The following is a 27,977-nucleotide window of genomic DNA, read 5'->3' as shown; positions in this document are numbered from 1 at the left end:
GTGTCATTCACATCAATAAACTTTAAATTCATAATTACGCCACTTCCAGAACGTATGTGACATCTGTAAAGCTGTGTTTATATAGAACCCCCCCCCCCAAAAACATTTGTGTGGAAAAAAAATGTGCTTTTCGTGTCACAGTGGTAGACATAGTTTTTACCTGAACACGCAGCATGCATCCAGAGCTGACATGGCATCAGTAAAGTAGTAATCAACACAATATTTCAAGAGTGATGATAAAATAAAGACAAATTAACAAATGAGTGTATGTACATGTGTGTGTGTGTGTGTATGTATGTGTGTATATATATATATATATATATATATATATATATATATATATATATATATATATATATATATTACAAACATACATAGGTATATGTACATATATACACACACATGTATGTACATATATATGTACATATGTGTGTGTGTATATGTAGGTATATATATATATATATATATATATATATATATATATATATATATATATACACACATACATAGGTATATGTACATATATACACACACATGTATGTACATATGTGTGTGTGTGTGTGTATATATATATATAAATATATATATATATATATATGTATATATATATATATATATATATATATATATATATATATATATATATATATATATACACACATACATAGGTATATGTACATATATACACACACATGTATGTACATATATATGTACATATGTGTGTGTGTGTATATATATATATGTATATATATATATATATATATATATATATATATATATATATATATATATATATATATATATATGTATGTATGTATATATATATGTATATATATATATATATATATATATATATATATATATATATTATACATACATACACACAGTGTTTGTGCATCAAGATAAGCGGACGGACATTTTGTGCCTGCAGCCAGACAGACTGAGGAAGTTAAAAACAAAAAAGAAGAAGAAACAAGTATAGGGAAGAGAAACTTTCAGTCTTTGCCAACATGACAGATTTACTAAGTCAAGCCAACCCACCCTCACATATGCTCCCATTATTAACAATGTGATATTTCGTAGGCATGCCTACCGTAAGTTAACCTCTAAAGAACCCATAGTCGAAAGCCTGTCATTTTCATTTCAAGCAGCCGGTTTATCGTGATTTTGAACATTTGCAGGTGCCATACCGTGGACAAAGCTAAATTGCTAAGTTTGACTTTTTATCATAACGCTGTGGGCTATGCAATGGCATAATTTGATGACTTCTTCTAAAATACATAACTACGGTAATGTGAGGACACGACCATCATTTTTTTTTAGATAAAAATAACAGTTTCTGAAGCCAGTGGTACTTAGCAACCTGTAATTTGGTAGAGATTCCTATCATGTTGTAAACCCACAAAAGATGTCTCATAAACGTATGTCCAAAAAGAGACTGCTGGTTGAAAGTGGCATTTTTTTGGGGTTGTTTTCCTTATTACTAGGTGTCCTGTAAAAACATAAATAATTCAACAGATTGTGATATGATCACTGCCAAACTTTGAGAAGAAGAACGATGAGCGGCACCAAATGTAGATAGTTTTGCTTTCCATGGCTAGTGGGCTGAAAATGGCTTGATAGAACACAAACCCACATAGCTCAATAGTGTTTAAAAAAAAGAAAAAAGATTTGTTTTATTAATTTGGTTTTGGTTTGAAGCAACCATTTTAGTGAAGGCCATTTTGAAAGTTCACGTAAAGGACATATTCGTGCAAAAGTATTTGGTGCAAAATCTGTCAAACTATACTAAACTTGCAATGCAACTCAACAACTAACCCAAATCTATCAGGGCCAGCAAGGCCTTCTCTGCTGGCCTAACACAACCTGACATCATTATCATTATAATAAGAAAAGTCCATTTCAGTATCAACAGTGCATGCGCCTGTGCACTGTAAGTGAACGGGCAAAAATAGTTAATAGACAGTTGCGATAGCCAATCAAATCATGAGTTGGCAACAGTAAGCCCAGCTAGAAGGTCCCACGTTGAACGTGACACGAACCTGCCCTGTGATTGGATGGGAGGCAGCGCTATGCAGCGCAAACAAGCTACACGGTGTGGCTTGGTTAATCTGAATTAACGGTGTCGAAAACACCAAAGTCAGAGCTGAGGACCTTTAGCATAAAAATCAAATATATCTACTCGCTTTTTTAATTGCTGATACAGGTTTATTGATGTGTAAATCTTCCGAAAAATAGCCTGTGTAGTACAGAATTAGGGTGGTGCAACGTTCAGTAATGCGTACGTGTGATTTCTCCGGCCGTGGTGTCGGACTAGGTAGGACATCACTGAAGGCCTGAGTGTGAAATGCACGGACCGCCACTGATATATATACACATATATACTTTGGTGCTGAGTAAACAATACATCAAACCCTCATTCTGTTCCAGGTGGATCCGCAAAGCAAAAAATCAGCAACTGGTTACCAAAAAAAAAAATAAAATAAATCAGCAACTTACCCCCAAACACACAGAAATAAAAATAGAGAATAAATTTAAAGCGTCACTTATTGAAACACACTTTGTGAATGTGACAAAAAAAAATAAAAGGCAAGCAAGTATAAATGAAAATAGTCTTTACTCTTTGAGTTAGGGTCTGATGGGGTGACGTGAAATTGGGGAGTCTTGTGTGTTTGAGAAATGGAGCCCACAGAAGCTTCTGCAAGCGTGCGCTCAGAGCAGATTGCTTTATTTGTTTACCCAATGCTTAAAAACAAACAAAGAGAAAAAAAAAATGCAGAAGTGATAAACCACGATATATGTTGGAAAGAGGGTGTGGAGGGGATACACTGCCAATAGTGCAAATTATTATTGCAAAGTCAGCAGTTGGGGTGGGGGGGGGGGGGGGGGGGGGGGGTAACAGCACTGTTGAGGACATGCTGTAATACAGTAATACCTTTGATGACTTTTCCGGGACTGTGTACCAGCAAATCAAAACTGAACATAGTGTACAGAAAGTCGGAAAGTGGGCGTTTTTATGGCGATCCAGGCTTTAACCATCCAATGAAACTTTTTTCAAAATGTATACATAATGGGATTTAGCTGTGACGCCGATTTACAAACTACCAGCAGAGTACATGTAGCGTTCTTTGTCGAAGAAAAATAAATCAACAGAAAAGAAACAGAAAACAAAAACAAGAATGGAGTAAACATTTTAATAAGAACATTTAAGTAAAAAAACAACAACAAAATTAAGAGTCGGAGTAACAATAATGTTAATTTGTTGCAGATATGTTACAGGTACACAAACGAAATGGTTTGTGTGTGTGTGTGTGTGTGTGTGTGTGTGTGTGTGTGTGTGTGTGCCTCAAGTCATCAACAATGACAACTTCACGTGAAGCAAAACCAATGGGGATTCATCAGGCTTTATTACAAATCAACAAGAACCAGGACAACAATCTAATACTGTAAACGCACACACGGAAACGCACGCGCTCTCACACACACGCAAACACAGACCTTTTTATTCTTTTCTTTGTTAAGACGCCAGCACCGCAGTCAGGACCGTCCGCTGGCCTTCGCGCAAGAAGGAGATGCCATGTTGTGACGGCTAACATCTACATTTTGCGCTCATTGAAATGTGACGCTCACGTGCGTTTGGGGCACTGGAGGGAACGCAGGTGGAAGAATCGACTACTACTTGGCAGCAGAGGAAAACGCCAAAAGACGTTTTTCTCAAATAATGAGCTTTTGATGGTTTGGGGGCGCATTATCATAAATTCCACATGTTTTCTAGACAGGAAAAGCGATCAATCAGGATCTGCGCAAAACCAGAGTATGAAGAACTGAGTTACTGACCGAGTGCTCTCTGAATGAGATCAGGAATAAACCAGCTAAAGGCCAAATTGATGATGGACTTCATGGATTTTTCATTGGTTGTTTTATGGTTGCAAAATGTAGCGTATTTTAAAAGTTGTAAACACATCATGGAAATTCATGGGAATTTTGGGGGATAGGCATGAAAAAACAGGGGCAAAAACAATTTTCAATATTATTGGGGGAAATACTTTTGCGCATATTCCTGACAAGGACAACCTGTCTTATTTTTTGAGAAGCCCAACTTTATGAGATTCGCAATGAACAAGCTGTCATTCGATTGATTTCGGACGTTGTATCATGAGCCAAAATATCATACGTCGATAAACAATCACCTTATTGGAATATTACTGTATTAAACATATTTGTATGACTGTTTAAGACAAGCAAAATGTTTGAACGTATGCTTCTGTCCATGCTTTTCATTAGATGGCATTCAATCCCCGTACAATTTGACAATTACCATTTGACAATATTACAAAAGAAAGACCCCAATATTTACTTAGGATGAGAATTTCCACTCAAATGCCTTAATTGTTGATGAGTCAAAAGCAATTGAGCAGAGGCACACTCTCGATCGAGCTACTTTGCTGTCGGAACGACAAATGTGACGACAGCCGTTGAAAGTTGAGCTGCTTTCACACCCCGGCTCGGAACTGCCTGGATCCTAATTTATCCTGATTTTTTTTCCTCGTTTAAAGTGTGATCCCAGGTAAAAACACACAATTAGCAAAGACGTTAATTTAGCGGAAAAATCGCCATGTTGACCTTATTTCTTTTAGTGTGTGTATATTGCCCTTACGTTGCCTCGTCGGTCCAAGACGTTCACATTTTCTGTCTCTTTTGATCATATTTCTTGGATGTATTACACTGTATTTACAGAAACTCTCCTAGCTCCATCTGATCATCATTATTATAATTATTATCAACACTGGAAAAAAAGAGAAAAAGATGCACGGAAACATTGAGAGATTCACAGGTTTTTGCGACGCACGCTACGCTGGCAACAAAAAAGAAAACAACACAAATTTGTTCAATTATTTTGGCATTGAGGCTTTGGTCACAAAATACTGACACGTTTTTCTTTTGTTTGCACTTCTTTTGTTGTTGAGGAATTTCCCAGTCATTGTACACCCAGACCATCCGAGTACAGAGCCCCCCCCCCCCCCCTCCCCCCCAAAAAGGTAGGTGTGTTGTAGTCCCGTCTTTGCACCTCCTCCCTCCTATGCAGTCCCTTTAAGAGGCACAGATTCCTTTATAAATTATGTGACTGTGAATGAGTGGGGGCCATGAGAAAAGGGATGTTGGGCGGTAGGCCCATCAGCCCTTTTGCGAACATGTTCTGCAGCACAGTTGCTGCAGAACTTTCCTCTGGCAGAGATTGTTCTTTTTAACCAGCACGCAGAAACTGCCTTCCGCCCAAGATTCTTCATTTGCTTTCCACAGACCAGGAAGAAGAGATAAGATAATAGACGCAAACACACACACACACACGCAGATATAAAACACACAAGAGGTGTGATTTGTCAGCAGACGGGAAGTTGATGTCCAGTGGAGTGATTGGATCCATGCCAGGATGAAGAGGGAAGATTTGAGAGAGGAAAAAAACAAAACAAAAGTCACATCATTAGAAAATTGACAAGTTTTGGCATCAAATACTTTAAAGATCATGAAGAAAAACGTCACGCAAGACCTGAGACTGGATTGTCACTACTGCGCAGCGCATTGCGCATTAAGAACATGCGACCATTACCGTGGCTTGCATGCCAAACAATAAAATCTCTGTTGGTTCCCTTTTGCACATCTTACATACACGGTCGATCCTTCACTTTTTTCCGTTTGTTCGTGGGCTCGTCATGAGCTATATTTTCTTCTCTAAAGGAGATGAGCAGATGCTGAACTGATTTGGGAGGTGTCGTAGGGTAATCATTTGTTTAATCTTGCCTACCGCTGGTCTAGATGGTACCCTTTGTCGATACAGATTCAGCTTGAAATTATATATACAACCCGCGCACAGATTTAAACGTTACGATAGATGTAACTTTAAGGGTACACCATTTGACTTGATTTTTTTTTTCCTAACTGTGTAGTGTAAATCCAGCCTTAGGTTGATTTTAACAACAACAACAAAAAGGAAAGGGTGGAAGGCGTTTTCAAGGGAAAAAAAAACATGCACAGAGGAGAAGCCATGCTTGCAACGAGCCTTTTGTTAAAGCTAACCTAGCTTTGTGTTTCCACCCCCTAAGATACCTCAAAAGTGCAACCAACAGAAAAAAAAAAAACTGAGCGACATGATGGAAATGTGACTAATGCCAGATGCATTAAGTAAGGAGTAAAAAAATATGTGAAGGATGCAGCATGAGTCCACCTTGTCTAGACACTATCAAGTACACCAGGGAGTGTTTGTCTTAATAAAAAAATTACATATACAGCACATGTTAGAGAAGGATGTGATGTTAGTAGCATTTTTATACCAGAGAGGCCCTGCTGGAGATGCTTGACAACCATCGGCAATTAAGATGTTAGTACACACCACAAAAAATGGACGTTTGCACTTCAACTAAATGTTAGGCATTTTGTGAGTTGAGGACCCTCAGAACTACAAAGCTTTAATGGCCAAGAAAAAAGAAAATTCAAATCAAACTGACTATGGAACCACAACAATAAGATTTGTCGATTTTACCATTTTAAAAGTTTTCTTTTTGCTTGTTTTTCTAACAGTTTAAGTTAAAAGGTCAATTCAACATCAGCACTTCAGCGATTAGGTACCAAAGCAGATGTTAAAAAATGGGAACCTATTAAAAAATGAATAGATTTTAATTATTAAATATGGATATGACATAACTGACATGTTTGGACATTGCTAATTAATTTTTTGTACCGACAAATGAAATACTATATTATTTCTACACGTAAAAGTGGCCTTTTCAGTGGTCGTACTGTATAGAGATGATCATATCAAGAAAATCTTTTAGGAACTGTCTGTTTCCAAAAAGGCGTCTTAAAATGAGGCTTTCTTACTTCAGCCAGCCTCTGATGTAACTCTGGGGGCATAATGTAAATAAAATGCCGCCCCCGCTTGTTAGTCAGGCACTCTGAAACTATTTTACATTGTGGAGAAAAATACAGACACAAAAAATCTCTTGGAGTTGCAAAGGTCCCCTGTTTACCATTTGAAGCATGCGCTCGAGTGAGTTGGTTAAGCACCTTTCGAAGGCACGGGCAAAAGCGTTGCGTACGACGAGAGGGATACGAAAAATAGCTGAAAACTCACCATCTTTGCAGATGGTGCTGACCACGCAGGCTCCCACCTCCAGATTGTAACCGCTGACGCAGCTGCTGCAGTTCCTCTCGCCGGGCCCCAGGCACTCATAGCAGCTATGGTCACACCTGTCCGCGGCAAATGCATCTTTAAACTTTGGATTGTTTGCTACAGGACTCCAGACCTAAGTGACTTTAAAGTCACTGCGGTAAATGAAGGTGACCGGTGGAATGGAAAAAGGATGGAAATGGCGACAATGCTTAACTGATGTAAGGTGGACAGTGTGGTGTGCAACATCTAAGGGCAAAGCAGCTTTTTTTTTTTTAGCTGGTTTGTTTAAATGACAAGACCAAGGTCCATTGCAGCAAAGGGCAGACTGGTGTAGAAGACATCCGGTCCAACTCACTTTTTACAGGACCTCTGCACCTGGCCTCCGTCTGTTGTCTGCTCCAACAGGTAGTAGCCTTTGCTGCATGTGGACACACAACGCCAGTCCTCCAGCAGGTAGCCATCTGCGCACTTGGTGCATGCCTCGATGCCCGTGCCTGCAAGACAAAGCAAAAAGAACAGGTGTTGGGAAAAATCTTTTTTTTTTTTTTTAATACACCTATGTTCTGTTGAGGTGTGCCTCTTGAAACCTTACCCGCGCAAGTGGCGCAAGCACGGTGGCAGGGCTCACAAGTCCTGCGATGGCCGTTGTAGTAGGAACCAGCATCGCAGGTCATCTGACATTTGTTGCCGAGTAAACTGGACACAAACAAAAAGAGAAACTCATTTGATGTTTCTTTCTGGCCGTCAACTGCAGATGGCAGCATCTGTAAGGGTGTAGGCCTTTGGACAAAAACGCATTTTAGGTAACTAATGAAATAATGTTATTGATATTCGAGATGTGAGAAGGGCCAGGAGCGAGCCTGCCACAAAGTGTAAACTGTGAAGCAAAATGCTGCATATACCAAGGTAAGATAACATTCCAACATGTGCAGTTTTAATGTAGAAGTGACAAAGAGAAAAATGAGGATTAGAATAGTGGAGTGTCCAAAAGCAATTAAGGCAATGTGACAAGCTATGCTAACACTATACTGAATCTTATTTGAAACGAAGGGCTGGTATACACAAGGGTTTTTCAAACGTTAAAAAGACTGCTTATCGGTGACAGACTCCTTCCCACAATAGATTACCCCCCAAAAAAAAAACAAATTCTGTTTTTTAACCATTTTGATTGTGTGTGTGTGTGCCCAAAATCTATGCTCGATTGAATTTTCTTCCACCACCGCTGTCAAATTGAGTCCTCTATTGCGTGATCTCACGAATACAAAAAAAAAAAAAACAGACACTTCAGCATATGCTACAGGATGTTACTCAGTGTTTCCAAAAAGGCCGGAAGCGACACTGCTGTAGAATCAAAATGTTGTCAAAAAATGGCTTGCTGTAGAAAATATTTTTCGCCACCTTGGGAAGCTTCATCAAAAAGGATAGATAAAAAAGTGTTATACATGTTTCATTTTATTTACCATCACGTCCTTGTTTGTCACCCAGGGTACGTCTCTGATTGGGTATATTCTATTGACATCACAGCTCATGGGAGTCAAATGACTCACAGTAGTCAGCTTTCCCTGCACCCATGAAGATATACTGAACACGTTGAAAAGCAAAACGTGGAAGCATTCAATTTTGCTTATAGTCAAAGCACACACATCTTTCTAGATATGTATATGCATACACATATATTCTATGCATGTACATACTGCATATTTGTATACGTGGGTATACATTTTCAGCAATAAAACCAAATTCACTTCAGAGCGCACAGGCCACATACTAATTAGTGGAGTCATCCATTGCTATTGTATTCACTCTACATAAACAATGCGCACATGGCTAATTAATATGGTAATTGATTCGCGTTTAGTTTCCGGCTGATATTACTTCCGTGAGCGTGCGAGGGAGAGGCGGGTGATGAAAACCACTGCAAGAAGTTGGTAAGTTACCTGACAACAACATGCTAAAAAAATGATTTTGAATTGACTTAAAAATCGAACAAATCTAAATCTCAATTTATGCGTTTGCTTTTGGAGGCAAGTTCAGGTAATGTTGCCTGGTGCGAGTTTGCGGCGAGGACAGATTTCAGTGCAGTGCTGAGCTGAAAAACAGCTGCTCTACATTAGCCGGGAATTCCAAGAAATCGTCTGGACCCCTCTTCGCCCCCCTTCGCCGCGACTTTCCGACAATGTGTGCGCGCGCGTGTGTGTGTGTCTTGGTTTTTATCCATTGTGGGGACCAAATCCCGGGTTTTATTGTCTTTGTGGGGACCTTTTGTAATTGTGGTGACCATTTTGGTGGACGCCAGAAGTTTAAACCTTTTTTGAAGGTCAAGACTTGCTTTTAGAGTACAGGTTTGAATGGCACTTTGGATGAGGTTAGGGTTAGGCAATCTGTTGTGATGGTTAAAGTTAGTAGGCACTAGGAAATGCACTATGCATTATGTCAATACTATGTCCCAACTGTGATAGAAAAGTCCCTTTGTGTGTGCGGGTGGGTGCAATTGAGTCTATGTGTTTGCGTAGATGTGGACTGACGAAATGATGGCTCCTTAGTCCGTGTGGATAACTCAAACAGCTTAAGAGATGAGAACATCTTCAAAAGAGGCGAGCAAACACAAAATGTCTCAGCTTGGTGTGTGGGTCCGAGGTTTATGTGGCTTTTAATACTTGTTAGGTCATAGGGTAAAAGACAGTCCACTCAATAAAGACGTCCCAGCTGCTGCTGACAGTCTCAATCTAAAACAGCTCCCCATTGTCTTCATAACATTGGCCTGGGCGACATGGGCCTAAAATGCTAAGAATGATTTTATAATGTTTCCACTAGCATTAATTTGCATTAACTTTCATAGATCTAAGAGGAATATACATTTAAATAATAAGTAAATACTTCTTTTCCTCAAAATATCTGTATAATTGAAAATATTTGTATTTAATCTGTTGCCAGTTTTCTCTCTTTTTGGAATGTGTTGAGGGCATCACAAACAGTTTATCAGCTTGACCATGAAATATTTTCTATTATGTATAGATGAGAGATGTTAATACAAGATGAAGAAAAATTGGAAGGAATGTTGAGTTGTGTGGTTATTTGGAAGCCATGTTTCAGCTCTGTGTACTCACTTGTAAATAAAGTAAACTCTGACGATATATGAGACTGATTCTGATGTGCTGTTTATGCCAAAGCACCGATTGGTCACTAATCAACTTCAAGATATATGTGCAGTGGTTATGACAACACGGCAACTAATAAACTAATCCGTTTAACCGTTTATCCGTTTAAGAATTACAATTTACATGATTGGGATTGGCCAGCACGGTGGCAGACTGGTTAGTACATCCGCCTGCCAATCCAAATGTCTGGATTCGGTTCGGCTCCGGCCTTCCTGTGTGGAGTTTGTATGTTTGGCACGGTTTCCTCCCACATTCCCAAAAAACATGCATGAAAGGTATATCGGACAGTCTAGATTGTCCTTAACTGTGATTGTGAGTGTGAATGGCCATTCGTCTTTGTGTGCCCTGCAATTGGTTAGCATCCAGAGACGGCTGGAATAGGCACAAGCATGTCAATGACCCTAGTGAGGATAAGCGGCAAAAGAAAATGGATGGATAAATGGATAAATTAAATTACTATATTGCATTCAAATTACTTTACAACACGAAGTAAACACTGCAAATAGGGAACTGATGCTACGGCAAACTTTCCTATTGTCCCTAAAAACATTAATATAATTTGCAGAACTTATGAACGTCGTCATTGATTGTTCGGCAAATTATGTTTTTGTCATGTAAACAAGTGGTGGAATTGAAAGCTGAAAGCCCGCCCGGAAGCCAACATCAGCGTTGTCCTTGCATCCCACTTTCTTGCTGCGTTCGGACGGAATGCGAAATATCGCATCGCTACGCTCATTCGGTAGTCTTTCAGTTGAGGCTGCATCTAATGATACTGCTCTTCTAGCCGCTGCTGCAGGATTTGCTCGCTTAATTTTTCTGAAGCTTAATGAAGTCTTACCCTGGCCTTTGCCCCCTGGTGGTAGGATGATAAAGTGCTTGATTTGACAGCTGCCTTTTTAAATGTTAATATCGCCGGGTGATCACCTTAATATATATATATATATATATATATATATATATATATATATATATATATATATATATATATATATATATCCCTAACTGTATAGTTAAATAAATGAGTTAAGTGAGTAAGTAGTTAAGAAACTAGTTAAGAAACAACTAAGTGAGCAGTTACTTTACGTAGGCAGGTAAGTATGTAAGTATGTAACTCACCTGGTTCCCTGTTTACATTCTGTGCAGAAATTGGAGGCGGTACATTTTTTGCAGTTCTCCGGACATCTTCTACAAATGTTGGAATCTGCAAGACACCAGAAGAGGATGTCACACACCTACACACAATACGAACATGCGCACACACACGCAAAAATAAAAAAAATATAATATTAATATTATATACGGAGAGAGAAGTTAGTAGCAAATGAGAAAACCAGCAGGAAAGGGAAAAAAGGAGGGATTTGAGGACGAGTGGAAAAGCTGAGAGATTCAACAGCTGGGAAACATAGAAGACGGCAGCATTGGGAGGACAGGACCGAAGCTATAGAAAGACTAAAAAGGCACGGACACACTTTGATAATACCACACATGGACACAGGCTAACGCCAAGACACATTCATAAAACATTAGAGCTGCTCTGCTAACCCAAAAGCAGTGCAAGAGTATTTAGTTGCCCTAAAAGTTCAAACAACTTTTTCACTGATAAAATATTGAACTATATAACGTGGCTGCCATCTTGGTGGAATTTACTTAAAACGATGGAATGAGCACTTCACATGCCTCTAAAATCCCAGGGAACATATAACTTCATGAGAAACCATTGGTGACCACATGACCTATCCCCTGGTCACACTGATTTAGTACTTAGAAATTATGCTCAGAGAGACCAGAACTTAAGTGAACTCCAGTGCGCAAACAAACATATAGCCTCTGTAAATCAAGTCCAATCAAGTTGAAATTTGATTTTTGGCCTTCAATACTTCAAATCACCCCTAGACTAAATTGAAGTGGAATTGGAGAAGAGTCGGGGTTTGAAAATCCCTTACGATTGGTGTAAAAAAATGAAAATGGGCTTTAATTTAAGAGTATCAGAACGTTTGTCCGTCGACTTAATGAGCTTTGACGAAATAACTGATAGGATAATTGATTCAATTTTAAAAAGATTTATTAGTGACAGCCCTCTTTGAATTGATAACAGTACATTGCTCCATCTTGTGATCTGATTGGTGATTGTTGATTTTAACTTGTTTTTAACTGTGATTGGTCAGCTATTCCAAAATCCAGATTTTGTGAGGCCCAAAAATAAATCTGTGAAATGCTTGAGAAGATGGCCATTTTGGTCTGAAGCTGTCATTTTTCAGGGATAGCATCCCCAATCCCCGCAGACACACACATACCCCTACAGACACATTCTTGCAGTCATACCCGACCTAACTTTACTTAGAGAATTCATGCAATTTCCACCACAAGGAACAAAATGTGAGACATTCAAGGTTCACTATTAACATGATGCTTTGTCTTTATCAAATCAATGCCGCATGTGTTTGAGTAGCCTTCGGTAAGCAAGGTTTTGTCCAACAATGTGGGGCAGGAGAATTTCTTTCAGGTTGTTGTCAGCCTGACAAAGCAAATAAAGTCATTTACCGTAAGACGGCACCAGGTGTTTCCAGTATTTCAAAGGGAAAGAGGGGAAAAATATCTACAACATCTTTGACCCAAGGAAATGTTATGATTGAACTTGGATGAAAAGACGACCCATCTGCCGCCAGGATGCTGGATGGGCAGCAGACCAATAGAGCAAATTATTAAAAGATCCTTTTCAGTATCGCTTCTCCACTTTTATCATATCTAGTCTCAGTTTGATCAACCCAAACCAATCAAGACAGTATATACACTCCAAATTTCAAAGGTATGCTCACATACAATATCAAATCAATTAATAGTGTTTGTTGTCAACGTTACCGTGGTCGAGGTAGAAGCCGTCGCCGCAGGCAGCCACACAGGAGTGGGAGCCTTCGTTGAGGTGGAACCCAGGCCTGCAGGTGGTGCATTGATCGCTGCGGCTGCCCATGCAACTTTCACACAACGACGAGCATTTCTTGCAGCGCTTTCTATCATCGCGAAAGAAGCCGCTCGGACACTCGGACACGCACGTCCTGAAAAAAAAGTCACAATAGAAAAAGGCCTTTTCATACTCCAAACACTGCAGTAGTTATCTCATGCTAGATTATGTGTGTGTGTTTGTGTGCGCAGTGACTATATGGTGAACAGGTGGAACATCTGCTGGATGACTTTATCAAACTTAGTAACTCCCTCAATTGCCTTCACTCTTCAGGACATCTTCAAGATAACAGCAGCCTTATTTGCATCATTTTTAGTACTCGTCACCAAGAATCACACTGTATGGCATGTGTGAAAAGCACATTCTGCCGCTGCACTTGCCATTGAAACCGTGAAAACAAACAAGTGAATACTGACAGCAATTGTAGCGCTATGTGTGAGACGTATGATATTGCCAAACATTTTCTGCATTTACTCCAGAACAGCAGTGAGCAAAATCCACGGGGCAGGCCATACACAACCCGCTCCAATCTTTGACATCCCCACCGAGCATTTACATGATCAAAAGTCAAGTTATACGTGTTGCACAGCTCTTTTTCCCCCATGAAAATTGAGCGTATTGTATTGCATGCACAGTGTACACATTTCCTTCATTCATTTAGCTTTTACAAATGTCAAAAAATGAGCTAAAAAGCATGTACGTTTAAAAATTAATTTTATCAGGTAGTGAAAAATGATTTAAAGCATGAATTTAGCTGTTTGATTCCCCCTAAAGACCAACCCTGATCTACAACCATTATTGCAAGTATTAAGTTTTTCATCTGAAAAATAGAACACAGAATATAAATGTATCCTCTCACACACAAGCACAAGCCTACATCTCCACTAATCAAGGCTCATCAAGAGCTCCCTGTGGCGGTGCAAAAGGGCAGTGCCCCTCCTGAGCAGGCTGACGGCAGGGCAGTGCACCGTGTGCCTTCTTTCCCACTCTTCTGCCTTTTATGAGAGCAGAGCCCGAATGACACAACAACAATGCAAGAAAAAAAAAAAAATCCAAGTTTTACTGCTTACAGACACATGCTAGAGATTTGCCTTTCTAGGGCGTGGCCTATTTAGTGACATTAAAAGCTAGCATCGAGTTGGCCACTAAATCTGAATTGTGGCCTACGGTTGCTTCTTTTGCAATGTTTCCTCCACATACAACCATTAAAGCGTGGAGGCCCTAAATTAATTGATCTACATATTTAACCTACTACCTCAAAATGCCTCAAATTCATGCGTTTAAATACGATATATTAAAATGTTTCATCTACAAAGGGACAGATAATATCAGAACACCCCATTCTAAAACAATGATCAAAAACATTATCTTTTCTTCTCTCAATTGTTTTTTGCTAAATTACATAACGTAATATTCCGGTTATCTTGGGTAGCATTGTCAAAAGCAACAAAACAGAATAACACATTTTAACATTTTATCTTTTCTTTGTTTATATCCAGTATATGGTCTTGGTCTTGTCTCAGTCTTGATTTTGGTCTCACTTAGGTCTTGGTCTCTTTTGGTGTGGTCTTGTCTACTACTACTAGCAGTTGTCAAAAGAGTCAACTCCCCGAGCGCCCGCACCAGCTGAAAAAAATCCGAGTGGAAACACTGTTGCCGGCATTTTTGTTTGGATATTTCAGTGTATGTATGTTTATCCCCAGCAATAAACAGTAAAAAGTGCATAAGCAACTGTGGATCTCCTTGCTCACAAGGAAGGGCATCACACAAACTGAACTGCTCATTTCTACTTTTTTTTTTTTCATTATTGGGTATTGCTGTGCAGTTACCTACATGACAATACGCTTATGTGAATTGCTCAGTTTCATCTCAAAGATGCAAAAATGTTGTTTAATATTGACAATATTGAGTGTTCAGACCTGGTGTTGTTTTTGAACTTAAGGAAGTAGTGCAAGCAGTTGATGCAGTGATGAGGGCCGGGCCCTTCGCAGCCATGTTCATTGCATTCAGAATCACAAGGACCTGCAAAGAAACACACAAGACACAATCTATTACAACTCATTGCACTGTCATAAATATCCCAAGTTTACCCACCGTTGTACTCCTCTGTGAACTCTTCATCAGTGGGTGCCACTGCATCAGTGGATCTGGTCTCAACAGACATGCTGCGAAGGGACGAGTACGGGTGTACCGAAGTCCCGTACAGCACCAGCGACCATTCCTTTAGTTTGCCTTTGAACACAACAAACACAACCCGCAAAATATTATTAAGTCTACTAATGTTGTAGAATAGCACAGAATAAGAACCGAAGCAAGCGCAACTGAGCCATGTCTGCCATCTAAGGGTAAACGGTGATACTACCGCTTAAAACTATAAACTGTAAGACTGCTATTTGCAGTGGATAGAGACTGGGCTGACCCTCGAATAGCAAAAATCTGTAATTAACAGTCATTGAAAATCCATTGGGGTTATTTAAAAAGAAAAAGATAAATATTGTTTATCATGGTATTTTAAGCTTTCCACAGTTAAATATATCCATATAAAAGATGGAATCTTTCCTTTGGTTTTGATTGATTCCATTATGTTTGAAATTGAATAAAACAAACTTTCTGTCCTATTAGTCCACAGAGTTTTGTCAACATTAAGTGCAACACCACCCTCTCTCTTGCTCCTTCTTTCATTGTGAAAACTTTGTGTCTGTCTGGTGCAATGTAGCTTATTTTTTCATTGTCAAGTTTCAGATATAGCTACTATTTGGAATTTCTTTGTTTTGCTGAAATATTCTTAGATTTTCGTAAAGTGTTTGCAGTGACTTCAACTGTTAAATTGTATAATGAAGACTGCGTTGTCCATTTTTATATTTTCGTTTAACTGTTCTTCAGTGTAATAATCACGGCCAAAGTTTAAGTTTTTAACATAGAAACTGTTATCTGGGTCAAGTATATTTTTAAGATCGAAAATCTTATGTACACTATATTCAAACTTTTTAAGTTGTGAGCCCACGTGGGTTCTCTCCAGACATTCTGGCTTCCACACTCCAAAAACATACATTGTGCATGTAACGGACATGCTAAATTGTCCTTAGGTGTGATAAATATATAATATCTCTCACATGCGGCCCATGGATCACCAATTGCCCATTCTAGCTTTATTGCTTCCCTGATAAAATAACATTGATATTGTAACAGATCTTTTCAATGCATGCAGCACATCACAATAGCAGGACAATATTGCTATTGTGACATGCCGGTATCTGTCACAATATATTGCATATTTGCATCTTTATCTACAGAAATACCAACACATACACATACTGTACATTTATTGTTGCATCAGTTTGGAACACACATGAACAGTATATCTTAAAATATTCATATGAGTCTTCTAGCAGTGTTTCCATACCAGGCACTTTTTGGCTGCGCAGCTGAGAGGGGGAATCATAAATCTCTAGCACCCAGTCCCCCGCTGCCTTTTCTCCCCAGCAGTGGGTGGTCATGAACTCCCAGTTCTTAAACCCCTCCATGGAATGATCAAACAACCTGCAAGTTGAAAATACACAAACACACAAAGGCAATAAATCACATCAGATGAGGTAAGGGCTCAAGCACTCTGTGTCCCAGCACGTCTCTTCTAACACACTAGCTATTTCTCATGAACACAGCCACTTTCGGTAAGTTTGTATTCATTCATTTTCAGACATGAACTGCATTTACTATTATCTTCCTTCGTTGATTTATCACTGTTGTTATTGTGCCTTTCCCACAAATTGATTTATTCTGTTTTAATTGGCAAAATTTTAGGTGGTTCGCTCAGGAATTAACAGGGATATTTAGAACTTGACAGGACCGTAGCTTTAATATCTTATTCTATTTTTTATTGTTTTTTTGTTAGAACTCTAGGATTTCATTACAATCATATTTATGTATCTTGAAATAAAAATTACACGGGATTTGAATGGAATTCCTTTAAAATTATTTAATTTAAAATGCATAAGTATAACTATATTTAAATGACGTAATTTTTTTGTTATTTTTATTTTACTAAAAATTCTGATTCATATTTTCCACAACACATCTTTCTCTACCTGTTGGCCAGTAGCTGAGACTTGGTCCCCGATGGAGAAGTGAGGTTGATCGACAGGTCTCCCCGGCGAGGGTGTGTAATGGTGATGCGAACAACCACGTGCTCCAGGTAGATCACGTGGTGGTTGGGGTTGTCGGTGCAGCCCGTCGCCTTGTACACTGAACGCACTACGTGTTCTGGGCGGATTGTCCTGGAAGGCAAAGATGGCATTGCATGGATAGAAATCGAAGTAGAAGGGTAGGGTATGGCTGTTCAACAAATTGTTTTTCCCCCAACAGTCTTGTATTTTTCTAAATAATTTGCCTCATTTTCATCTTTTTATTCAATGCTTTTTTTTTGGCGTGAGCTTGCATGCGATTATTCAAGTGTCACGTTCCTCGTGCAACAAACGCTTGTCGGTTGTAGTGAGTCGCGTGTGTCTTGGAAGGGAGAGTACGTCGTAATTGCAACGCACGGCGCTGGGCAGGCGTGCGGTCCCATCTCACGTCAAACAAATTCACCAGTATCAGAAGCGAAATCGCCAGAGAAAAGGCCATGAAGCCAGCGTCTGTTTGGCGGGGGTCCACGCGCTCATGGAAGGCTGTGATAATCAAGACCATCTTGTCGGCGTTGGAGTAACAGCTGAGCCAATTTAGCATATCTTCACAGAAAAGCCGTTGAGTTACACTAGCTGGAAAGCACTTGGTATGTGTGTCAGGGCAAATGGGGGGAAAAAAAAAAAAAAAACACTAACTTTTGCTCTCATGTGCTTTATTACATCCCATTTTTCCTTGCCTCAAAGGAAGCACCCGCTTTTTGAGGACCTCAAGCCAACACAGATGTTTACAATTGGAAACTGCTTTAGGGTGATTCCAAGCTGTGAAATTAGCCTGATATAAGACCGAGTGTTTCTTTTGCATCAGACGGGCTGGAGAAAAGGGGAGAACCGGCTTTCTTTTGCTTGTTACACATACAGTATTGTGTTACCACACCAGATGTTCATATTGTTGTGCTTAATGACTTCAACACCTGTACGAGTAGTCCTTGTGAGTCGGAATATCAGCCTTCAGACAGGCCTGCTAGAGTAGATTTCCAATGCGATATCCTGTTTCCTTCATCGCTACTGTCACAAGAGGACATGCTTTGTTTTAGGGGAAGAATTTTCAGAAATGTCAAAACCTCTTCCATCGAGGCATCTTAATTTGTTGCCATGGTCTGTACACACACAATGACAAAAACGTGACTACAGTGTTACCTCATGTTTTAAGGTTCATGGGGACCGAAAACTCCTGCAAAAAGTTAAATGGTGAAGTATGACACACCCCCCCCCCCCCCCGGACCAGAATTTTGAAAATGTGAAAAGTATTTATACTTATTTGAGACACAGATTATGGCAGTCCACATAGTCACTTAAAGAGATAGCGTCTGAGATTTCGACCGTAGTTTTTCATTACGGACAGCAGGAGGTGCTGCATTTGCCATTGTCCGTAGCTATAAAAAAAACCTCTGGAGAAGTGCCACCCCCCCCACTCTACGTAAAGTAATTTATTGGTAACTAGACCTATGACTTATGACTAGACCTATGATTTCAAACATAACGTTGGTCATTAAGAGCACATTCATTTGCGAGGATTTTGAAATTTACAATTATTTAATTTATTCCTTTTTAAAGAAAAACAGTCCTTACATACTGTCCCTTTGAATATTTCTTTCTTAAACCTTATACAGTAGGGTTATCAAACTCATTTTTATAGTTTTTTTGTTTTTGTTTGTTTGTTTTTTATCGTGGGCCACTTTCTCGTTGTAGTTCCTGTCAGAGGGCCGAAATTAACTATAAAGTCAAATATATTTTCGCGTTAGTCGCACACTTAGCTAGTTTTGAAATCAGAGTTCAGTAAAAAAGTAAAAAAAACAGGTATTTCCTCAGATGCACCTCAAGTTAAAAAAAAAGACTTGGTAAAAATAATAACAATAAGAGTGGGAGGATTTTAGAAGTAGCATGAGATAATGAAACTACAAAAAAACTTCTGATCTTAAAACTAAAGTCAAAATTCAAGTTAATTACATAACAAATTACAACAGGAAGTAGTCTTGTATGTACCTAAACCTAAAGAGTGCTGAGTACTGCTGACCCTAGATTACATCCGCATTTTTGTGTTCTCCGACAGGTTCATCAGAGCAAAACAGTTACAGCCAACTTGACAGATAAGTGCTCGCATCACTACAAATAATAATCACAGCTTCTGGTGAAAATAAGTAATTTTATTTAAACTTGTTAAGATTTAAAACTGTTAAAATTGTTTTGTTTTTGCAAAGCTATTGGATAAATATTGGTTCTAAACTAGTGGCACAGTTGCATGCTGTTTATTGTGTTTTTATATTGTGTAGATGATTTCTAATATAGCAATGAAATTTTGGTGGTGTTAAGAGGTGGATTAAGTCAGGTAAATCCCTACTGAAGACCCAGGTAACAAATGCATGGCCTGCCACTAAAACTGTGACCGGCATTGTTTGTACAGTTAATGGACTGCTTCCAGAGGAGGGGATAAACACAAGTTAATAGAAGTAATTAACGAAGCAGCAAGAGGAGAGCAGATTAAAAAAAATGTGTTGATGCAAGTAAAGTAAAAAAAAAAAAAAAGAAAAGAAAAAAGCATGTGGAAAACAGTAAGGGTTGTGAAAGCGGTGTCTGGCCGAGGAAGTCTCGTGCTGATATCGCAATGCCGCAAGCTGGCTCTGCTGTGACACAACACAGACAACAGAACCCCCAGCGGATACACAGCTGATTACTGGCAGCCTGACTGGACAAACTCGTGAGTGTGCACATGAACACAAATGCGTACACGGGCAGTATTTCAGGCCACTTAGCTAATACGACTGCAGACAGACGTTAACGAATGCCGTCCGAGAGGCCAGCCAAAGGGGATGAAGGACCACAGTGCTGACAACACACTCGTGCATATTTCTGGAACATTGTAATATGACAACTCATGCCATTTGAAGATGGAGTTTACAACATTAAACTCATGTGGACAAGCCGAAAGAAACCAAGCAGATTGGACAGCCCATACAAGATGCACAGAATACTGTGACGTGACCACATGACAGACTCAATTCCTTCCGGAAGATAACACCACACATTTTGAATTTTTTGCCATGTTTTTTCATTATTGTAAGAAGAAGATAAGGAAGAGGAAGAGCAGAAGGAGGATGAGGAGAAGAAGGACTGGGAGGAGGAAGAGGAGGAGAAAGAGGAGGAGGAGGACCCTGCATGGCGAGCCCCTCACAAACTCGCACTTGGCTCGTTGAACCTTGCACCGAACACTGCTCAGGCTTCCAGCTGCATCAAGGATAACAAGCTTTGAAGCCCTGGCTTGCACTCTGTGAATGTCTGTGTCTCTGTGAGTGTGCATGCGCTTTTGTATGCGCATGTGTGTGTTTAGTAAAGGTCTTATGTGAGAACCACTCTGCCAGAACTAATGCTTGGCCCCTATCGATGTACAAGCTTACACAAACACATTCTCAAACACATGGTGGCTGGTGTAGAGAAAGAGCGAGAGAGAATGATCAAACTACGGTAGAAGCAACATTTTAACATTTTCAGCTTTCTTGCAAGTGTAAAAACAAGTTAACCACTGTAAACCAGAATGTTTTACACGCAATGCATGTCATGGGAAACTGAAGTAGGGCTGGCCTGTTATTGTGCATACGTATGTGCCTGGCGTGTGTTTTGTTCCGACAGCAGGTTCTTGTGAGAGTTCTCATTTTTTATTTGTATCTTGGGCTCTTTGTCTTGTTAAAGAAAAGTACATTGGCAACTAATGGGCTTGCTCACATGTGTAGATACCGTTTATTTTTCACTACACTCAAGAGACAATACCTGAAGCTTAGTCGTACATCATACCAGCAGTGAGCACGTGACTAGAAACATTTGTAAGTTGATGCATTCCAATGGCAAGGTACAGCTGTATTGTATAGGTCTTCTCTAAAATAGTCTAAACTTAGCTCAGTCATTCCAAGGATTGAGTGCACCAAAAATAAAACAAAGAACAAGGAAATCTATTACCATGGTCCAAAAATGTCTGCCTTTCAGTTATCTATTATAATGTACCTGATTTGTCGGTCGGCACTCTCCACGCAAATGTGTTGAGGTGGAACATGTTGTGAGGGTAGTTGTTTCCATCGCTCGGCCTCCTTCACCATGGCCTCTGCGTCCATCAGACCGAAGCCGTACAGGTGGCTGACTTTAGTTCAGAAACACAGACACACACAAAAATAAACCTAATTTTTCTATAGAGCCTATTCTCATTTGTTTAATGAAATTGTACGCTCTTTTTGAGACATCCTAAAATGGCCACGAGATGACACCAGCTCCCAACAGCAAAGTAGTAATTCTGTATCAAGAAAGTAAGTATGCTGGAGTGATAAATTTCGACAAATATGAACTTTGTGTGTCAGAGTTCAGCGATGCTTGTCTTCTCGGAAAATGTGCGTTTTCCAAAATTGAAATAAACTGTTTGGAATGGAGAGTACAATACTGCAGAGAGAGGCACATTGAAAGAGTTTGCTAGAATCAGGAAAAAACAGTGTGTGTAGGGTTTTTTTTTTCTAATTCATCATTTTTAGCCATGTATCTCAACTGTTACAATCTCGAATCTGAAAGACCAACTGCTTCCATCACATCTGCTTGGCACGCTTAGAACCCTGGATGACTAAGTACTGAAATAGTACTCTCCTACAAGCTGTTTGCCAGTGGAAATGTCTTTGAAATTAGTCAAGTCATGTTGTTACTTTTTACTTATTTATTTTACTTACTATAGGAGGAAATGGAGAGTGTAAACTGGGGAAAATATTACTGCAGCACCTACAGCTCAAGCACATCAACAGGGTATGCAAACAGTAGTATTGGTATTTAATATTGCCATTTATTCCCCAGTGATGGTCCAGTGCAGCAAAGCAGACTCAAGAGAATAAGAATTCACCCTGGCTAACTAGGTAACAGAATTTGTACCTCCTGTTTTTGCCACGGGAAGAGCATCAAGTGACAATCAAGTCCTGGCATTAGTTTCCCACACTGTGTGCATACCATTATAACCAGCTGCATTGCTCTTCCAGTCGGGAGCGCTGAGGTGTCCTGCTCGGGATGTCTTCACAATGATGTGCTGAACATCTCTCCAAGTAAGCAGAGGACTAGAAGAAGGTAAACAAACAGATAAACGCATTCATATGTAGACACAACATGGATGCATGCAACATTGTCAAGCGACGGTATGTCGACTTTGCCTTTGTTGTTGAAAATGCCATCTTTACCTGACACATTTCAAACTAATAATTCATGAACAATTATTTCAGTCATGGTCCTGCTGTTATTTAAAACCCCATGTAGTTGTAGCATTACAGTCTTGAAGGGAACTCAGTAATCTAAACTATAATTATTTTTTTAGGGATCAATATGAAGCTGTTGAGCACTGTTTTACACTCGAGCAGGCTTTACATGTGCCAGAAAACAAGGAAGATGGTCAATAAGGGGCAGAAAAGAGGATGAAATGAAAACGTGGAAATGATGCAACCACTAAATGGAGGAGGAAATTATAGAGGGGTTTGTAGTGGATTATTCAACTGCGCCACCCCCACCCATGCGCCAGCCTCTCCGCTCTCACGTGAGATCCGTTACACGACGACAGGCAGGCATGCGTCACAAGTCCTTTCATGTCCCCAATGCTACATTAAATAGTGGAGGGAAAACCGGGAAGTGGGTCAACGTGTTTCCTGGGATTCCCTTCTACGTCCGTCCGTATGTTAGTCAGATGCTTCCACACAATTCGAGAGGATTGGCTTCACTTGCCTTGAAAGTAATTGTTGGCCAAACATTGTGCTTCATGAAGATACAATGTTATTGCATGAAAGTCGAAACAAAAAGGCTGACACCTGAGGACACTGCTCTTAATAATAAAGCACTCGGACAGATCATAAAATAGATCATTTACAAAGAGTGGAGGGAATGTTCTTCATTAAAATTAAGAAAAAAGGGGAGCAGAAAGTCCAAGCCAGTCCATTGTTTAAAAACACCGCCAAACATGATGAAAAGTGAACATATCAAAATAAAACTGGCCATACCAAATAATATAACCACACAAACACCCAGGTATGTTTTATTTAGAAGTTATTCCCAGAAGCGTGTTGTGACAATGACTAACTTGACTCGCAGATTGTTGCTCCGGTAAACGCAAGTCAATAAAATGTTGTTCAATCGGTAGGTAATTCAGGGCCCTAAAAAAGGACTCAATTACACTGACGATGCATTGTACGGCGCCCGTTGCCAGCATTTAGCGTTGCGTCCAGAATAAATGAGCCGCTAGCTCCAAGTATTTGAGTGCTCCTTTTCGTCTGGCGAGAGCAGTCGGATTACCATTCAATTTGCAATTTAATAGAAATAAATTACTCAAGTTGATGCTGACAGTTTGACAGTCTCCATTTGTACTGATCATTTTTTAACAAACCAGGGTGAATGTGTGAAGTTGTCACTTTTTATAATTTCACTGTGTTTCATTGATCATTATCTAGTATCTATATATCTTAGTCTATATGTTCTGGAGCAGTTAAAACTGTTAGACTTGTGCCTTGGTTTTCGTTTTTTGGCGCCGCCTCTGGCCGCTGTTGGGAGTGCATTTCTGAAGGGGAGGGGGAGGTGTTCCAGTTGGGAGCAGTTACGTCGATGCTACACGTTTGTTTTCCGTCCTTACGAGACCTGGCCCACGAGTGTCTGTGACTCGTTTTCTTTAGTAGAATATTATTTACCCTAATATGCCCATGGTTGGTCATTCGTGTCATTATAGATAATAAGATGGCTAATGTTAGTTTATATCAGCATGTTAAACGGTGATGCCTTTGTATGTGTTGGCTTGTTAGCATTTTTGTGTTAGCCTATTAGCATTTCATATTGAAGAGAACATTATTTGTGGTTGTATGTTTGATTTAATCTTCACAGTTGTCTACATTTGGTAAGATGTGATTTTCGCATATGTATACTTACGTTTGGTATACATTCTTTGCAGTTTTACAAAATAAAAATGAGTGAGAACGACACAACTATTAAAGAAGTTGCCCTCATTTTGCTGTTCGCTGTCTGTCTACCTTGACGAAAACCACCTTAACATCTTGGGAGGACAGAACACTATATTATGTAAAATACAGAAATGTTGATTGTCAAAAAATATAAAAATGGGGTCATTCATAGTTGGTTTTCTATATTTATCTCTATTTTTCATCGAGCAAAAAAAAAGAAAGTTATTTTGTTTCATTTTTATCAAAATACCAAAATGCAGAACAGCAATTGCAAACTAGCAATGCAGCTCTACAGGAGAAATAAAGGATGTGCAAGTTACCTTCAAAGAATTTTGGTTTTGCAGTTGAAAAAAAGATGGTAAAATATTGCATTGGCAGATAAGACAAAAACAGTTTGTCTCTTTTGATGTTTATATTTAAACTGTTAATATTTGCACACTTTCTTGTTAATTTTCCATTTGTTTTACATTTTACAAAACAAATTTTGAAAAAAAATCTCATTTCATCCCGTTCTTGGACTCAACAGCGTGAGAAAGCTCATCTGGTGGAATTTGAGCCCCGCAAATTCCTAGTATTTACATTTCATTATGAACTTTATTATATAGTAATTATATATTTATTATATAATTATATTTTAAGTAACTGAATAACTACACACAAAGATGTGTCATGAAAGCCAATTGATTTTGAGCGCAAAAGATCAATATTAATGGTGTCTTGGGGGCGGAGTATTTGGCAATGAGTAATCGTGGCCCCATAAATGTTTTATGGTCATTAATTAAGAGTGGAATGGCATCGTTATCTAGGTCACAACAGCCTTACTCTCATAAACACCCCAATACTAATTAACGAAGCAAGCACACCAACTTGCACAAAATCACTGGCGGCGGCAGCTGCAGCAAATCTGAAGGTTATAATGTGACTTCCTCAAAGCTCAGGAGACGAGTAATTAAACTTGAAAAAAAATGATGCACATTTTCTCAACATTCCCGTGATGCAGTTTGGGTGAAGCATTGGGGTCAAACTGTTGCCACATTACACATTTTTCAACTGTACGGGTCTAACAGCATATCAAGGAGTGGGTAAGGAAGAGGCCATGGGCCACACATTTGTTTTGTCATGTTTTTTCTAAAATGTGTTCATTGAAATTTATTTATTAATTTGATTAATTTTTCCTTTAAACTCATTAAATAATTAGCTATTGATTTAATACATGCATAAATTTTACACAGAAACTGCAGCTTACCACTGCTGTGCTGAGGAAAACCAGACTGACAAGTTTGATATACGTGTCTGTTTACCATTAGCATTCGTGAACACATTGTTGCGAGGTCACTATAACCAGGGGTGCACTTTTTTGTGGGTTACTCACTAGAGTAACAGGGTTAGGGTTGGGGTCCTCAATGTCATTCTCATTGTCACTCCCATATCAAGCGCACTGGCTAAATTTCCAAAAAAAAAAGCACCCCACATGGACAAGCTTGTCTTCTCCTTCGCTGGTTGATTGGATGAACCAAAAAGCGACTGCTCCTCTTTCTCTATGCCCTTGTCATCAAGACAAAAATAGCAAACACTTTCATTCTGCTAATTAGCACTGTAACGTGTAAAAATATATATTACTGTTTAAGTCACGATACTATCAATCCACTTAAAAGTTCAAATAAATACTGTATGTACCCACCCATTGTAAATGAAGCATGCAATGAAGTGTTACATCACGCAAACTTTCCACAAATGGATTTGATTTGTTTCCGGAAGTTTAGAAAACAATTTATTATTTGTTCATTTTTAAATCGCGTAAGTTTGTGGTCCCCGCACAAGTGCATGTTGGCCTTCCAGGGACTCCGTCGCGGAGTGGAGGTTCTCTTTTCATAGAGAGACTGACTAAAAATGTTTAACCTTGTATCAAAACGCACCCGTTTTGTCTGCTTGCTGAGGACATAAGCAGTAAATCTTGAACCACATTTAAGTGTGCTTCAAACCACCACATGTCTTAGAGACACTTTTCAGGGGGAAAAAAACAAAAGTTCAGCTCAGACTCAGTTGTTGTTCTCAGGGAAAGTTGGGTAGTATACACAAATGCACGTACCTACATACCATTAATGTGCATGCATGACTATAACCTCTATGTTAGGCCTTTTTCCATTTTACTGGCACTTCAAAAGAAAAAAAAAAAAAAAAACCCTCGTACACCCAACAGGAAGGAGCTCACACAACAGCTGCTTCACGACACTGGTTCAGATACAAACTGATTCCATCAGAGAATCTGTTGAAAGCGATTTATGTTTCCTTGCCAGCAAGTGCATGCAAGTTTATCCATGTGGATTTGAAGGAAAGAAGAGGAAGATAAGACAAGGAGAGGAAGTAATAAGGCAGGCAAGCAGAGAGTCAGCGTGTAAATCTTATTGAGGAAACAGGCTTACATGCCTGCCCATGCCAGGAAAAGCCGGAATATTTTCTACCGCTGGAGATTAAAGGTGGATTATCCGGGTTAAATAAAATGACCTCAGCTAATTGAGCAGCCAAGCACGTGACAAATGGCAAAAGTCGCCTTGTACTTGTTCAATTGGCTTTCCTAGTTCTTAATTTGGAAAAAAAAACACACACACAACTGCATCAGAACACAAATCTTAATCAAAAACAAGAAACGGAGAAGGAGCAACAATGCAGGAAAATTTGAGTTTCTTAAATTCTCCACAAGCGAAGCTCCTAGCCCAATAAGGTACCAACATTCATGAGTGTCAGTAAAAGTACTGGATGTTGTGTTCTCAACAGGGTTAATTCAAGTTCTCAGTGTTTGCCAAATGTTTGCTTGTACTCCTCTTGTCAGTTCAAGGAAATTCAGATCACATAGAAAATGTTCTTGACACAAAAAACATTAATACTCTGGGCAAATATTTACCACCAACAAATTCCTGACAAACCTCTGACGTGAATGAAAAATTTGAAATCTTCACCAACACCCTCAAATGTTTGCCCCTCAGTGAGAAAAAGGTTCAAGGAGACAGTTTTATCCCAGAGGAGACTGAGGAGCACTTCATCATAGTGTAGGCAATAACATAATGCTGCTAAGGAGAGTCAACAGGGGAAGCTAACATTACTTTAGGCTAACCATAAATTACAACTACTAAGAATCAGAGTTCCTTGTTCTTACTTTGACATAGCTGTTTTTCATAGTAAGGAGACATTTAATTCATTGGGCACTGATAAAAGTTAAGACTATTTAGTCCACTTCGTAACAACTTTCGGCTGAGTAGAGCAAGAAACGACATGGACCAAGCCAAGTTCAAATGGGTTGTTCCACTCAGATCCCGTTACAATCCAATGTAAGATCTAGAGTCCAACATCAGTGCGACGTAAAAATGTAAGCCAAGTGCAAAAGGAATGAAAGAGAAAGGGGGGAAGTGAATCTTACTTTGCTTCCAGCGCCAGGGCAATGATGGCGGCGGCCATGGGAGCTGAGGCCGATGTCCCGGTATGACTGTCGGTGCAGCGGTGCCTTAGGTCTGTTGTGATCTGGATTGTGAGAATGAAACAATGGTAAAGCACCCCAACCTTCAGATT

At 39.4% G+C, this 27,977-nt stretch overlaps 1 protein-coding gene and 1 long non-coding RNA gene across 3 annotated transcripts in view; one reads left to right on the top strand and one right to left on the bottom strand.

Moving 5' to 3' along the window:
• The window catches only part of LOC148429742 (proprotein convertase subtilisin/kexin type 5-like), a 90,030-nt gene that overhangs the window by 14,061 nt on the left and 47,992 nt on the right, over positions 1-27,977 (bottom strand). The window contains exons 9-21 of one of the 2 annotated variants that reach the window (XM_088419515.1): positions 27,829-27,929; positions 22,435-22,538; positions 21,460-21,592; positions 17,371-17,559; positions 16,689-16,825; positions 15,380-15,517; positions 15,205-15,307; positions 13,186-13,379; positions 11,443-11,527; positions 7,761-7,864; positions 7,524-7,662; positions 7,130-7,245; positions 5,054-5,291 (exon numbers count right to left, since the gene is read on the bottom strand). In XM_088419515.1, coding sequence (XP_088275641.1) covers positions 5,176-5,291; positions 7,130-7,245; positions 7,524-7,662; positions 7,761-7,864; positions 11,443-11,527; positions 13,186-13,379; positions 15,205-15,307; positions 15,380-15,517; positions 16,689-16,825; positions 17,371-17,559; positions 21,460-21,592; positions 22,435-22,538; positions 27,829-27,929 — 1,659 coding nt within the window. In that variant the 3' untranslated portion in view covers positions 5,054-5,175. Of the gene's footprint in view, positions 1-5,053; positions 5,292-7,129; positions 7,246-7,523; positions 7,663-7,760; positions 7,865-11,442; positions 11,528-13,185; positions 13,380-15,204; positions 15,308-15,379; positions 15,518-16,688; positions 16,826-17,370; positions 17,560-21,459; positions 21,593-22,434; positions 22,539-27,828; positions 27,930-27,977 lie in introns of those variants that run through there. The other variant, XM_088419522.1, reaches the window with a different exon arrangement.
• On the top strand, positions 20,675-23,548 carry LOC148429743 (uncharacterized). Its single transcript, XR_015866158.1, has 4 exons — positions 20,675-20,749; positions 22,285-22,343; positions 22,464-22,548; positions 22,793-23,548. It is a non-coding gene; the product is annotated as an uncharacterized LOC148429743 (long non-coding RNA).

This window comes from Hippichthys cyanospilos, chromosome 1, assembly GCF_059441005.1.
Source record: "Hippichthys cyanospilos isolate Australia breed blue-spotted pipefish chromosome 1, RoL_Hcya_1.0, whole genome shotgun sequence".
Taxonomy (NCBI): domain Eukaryota; kingdom Metazoa; phylum Chordata; class Actinopteri; order Syngnathiformes; family Syngnathidae; genus Hippichthys; species Hippichthys cyanospilos.
The sequence above is the reverse complement of the archived record's forward strand: the minus strand, read 5'-3'. Positions and strand labels throughout refer to the sequence as shown.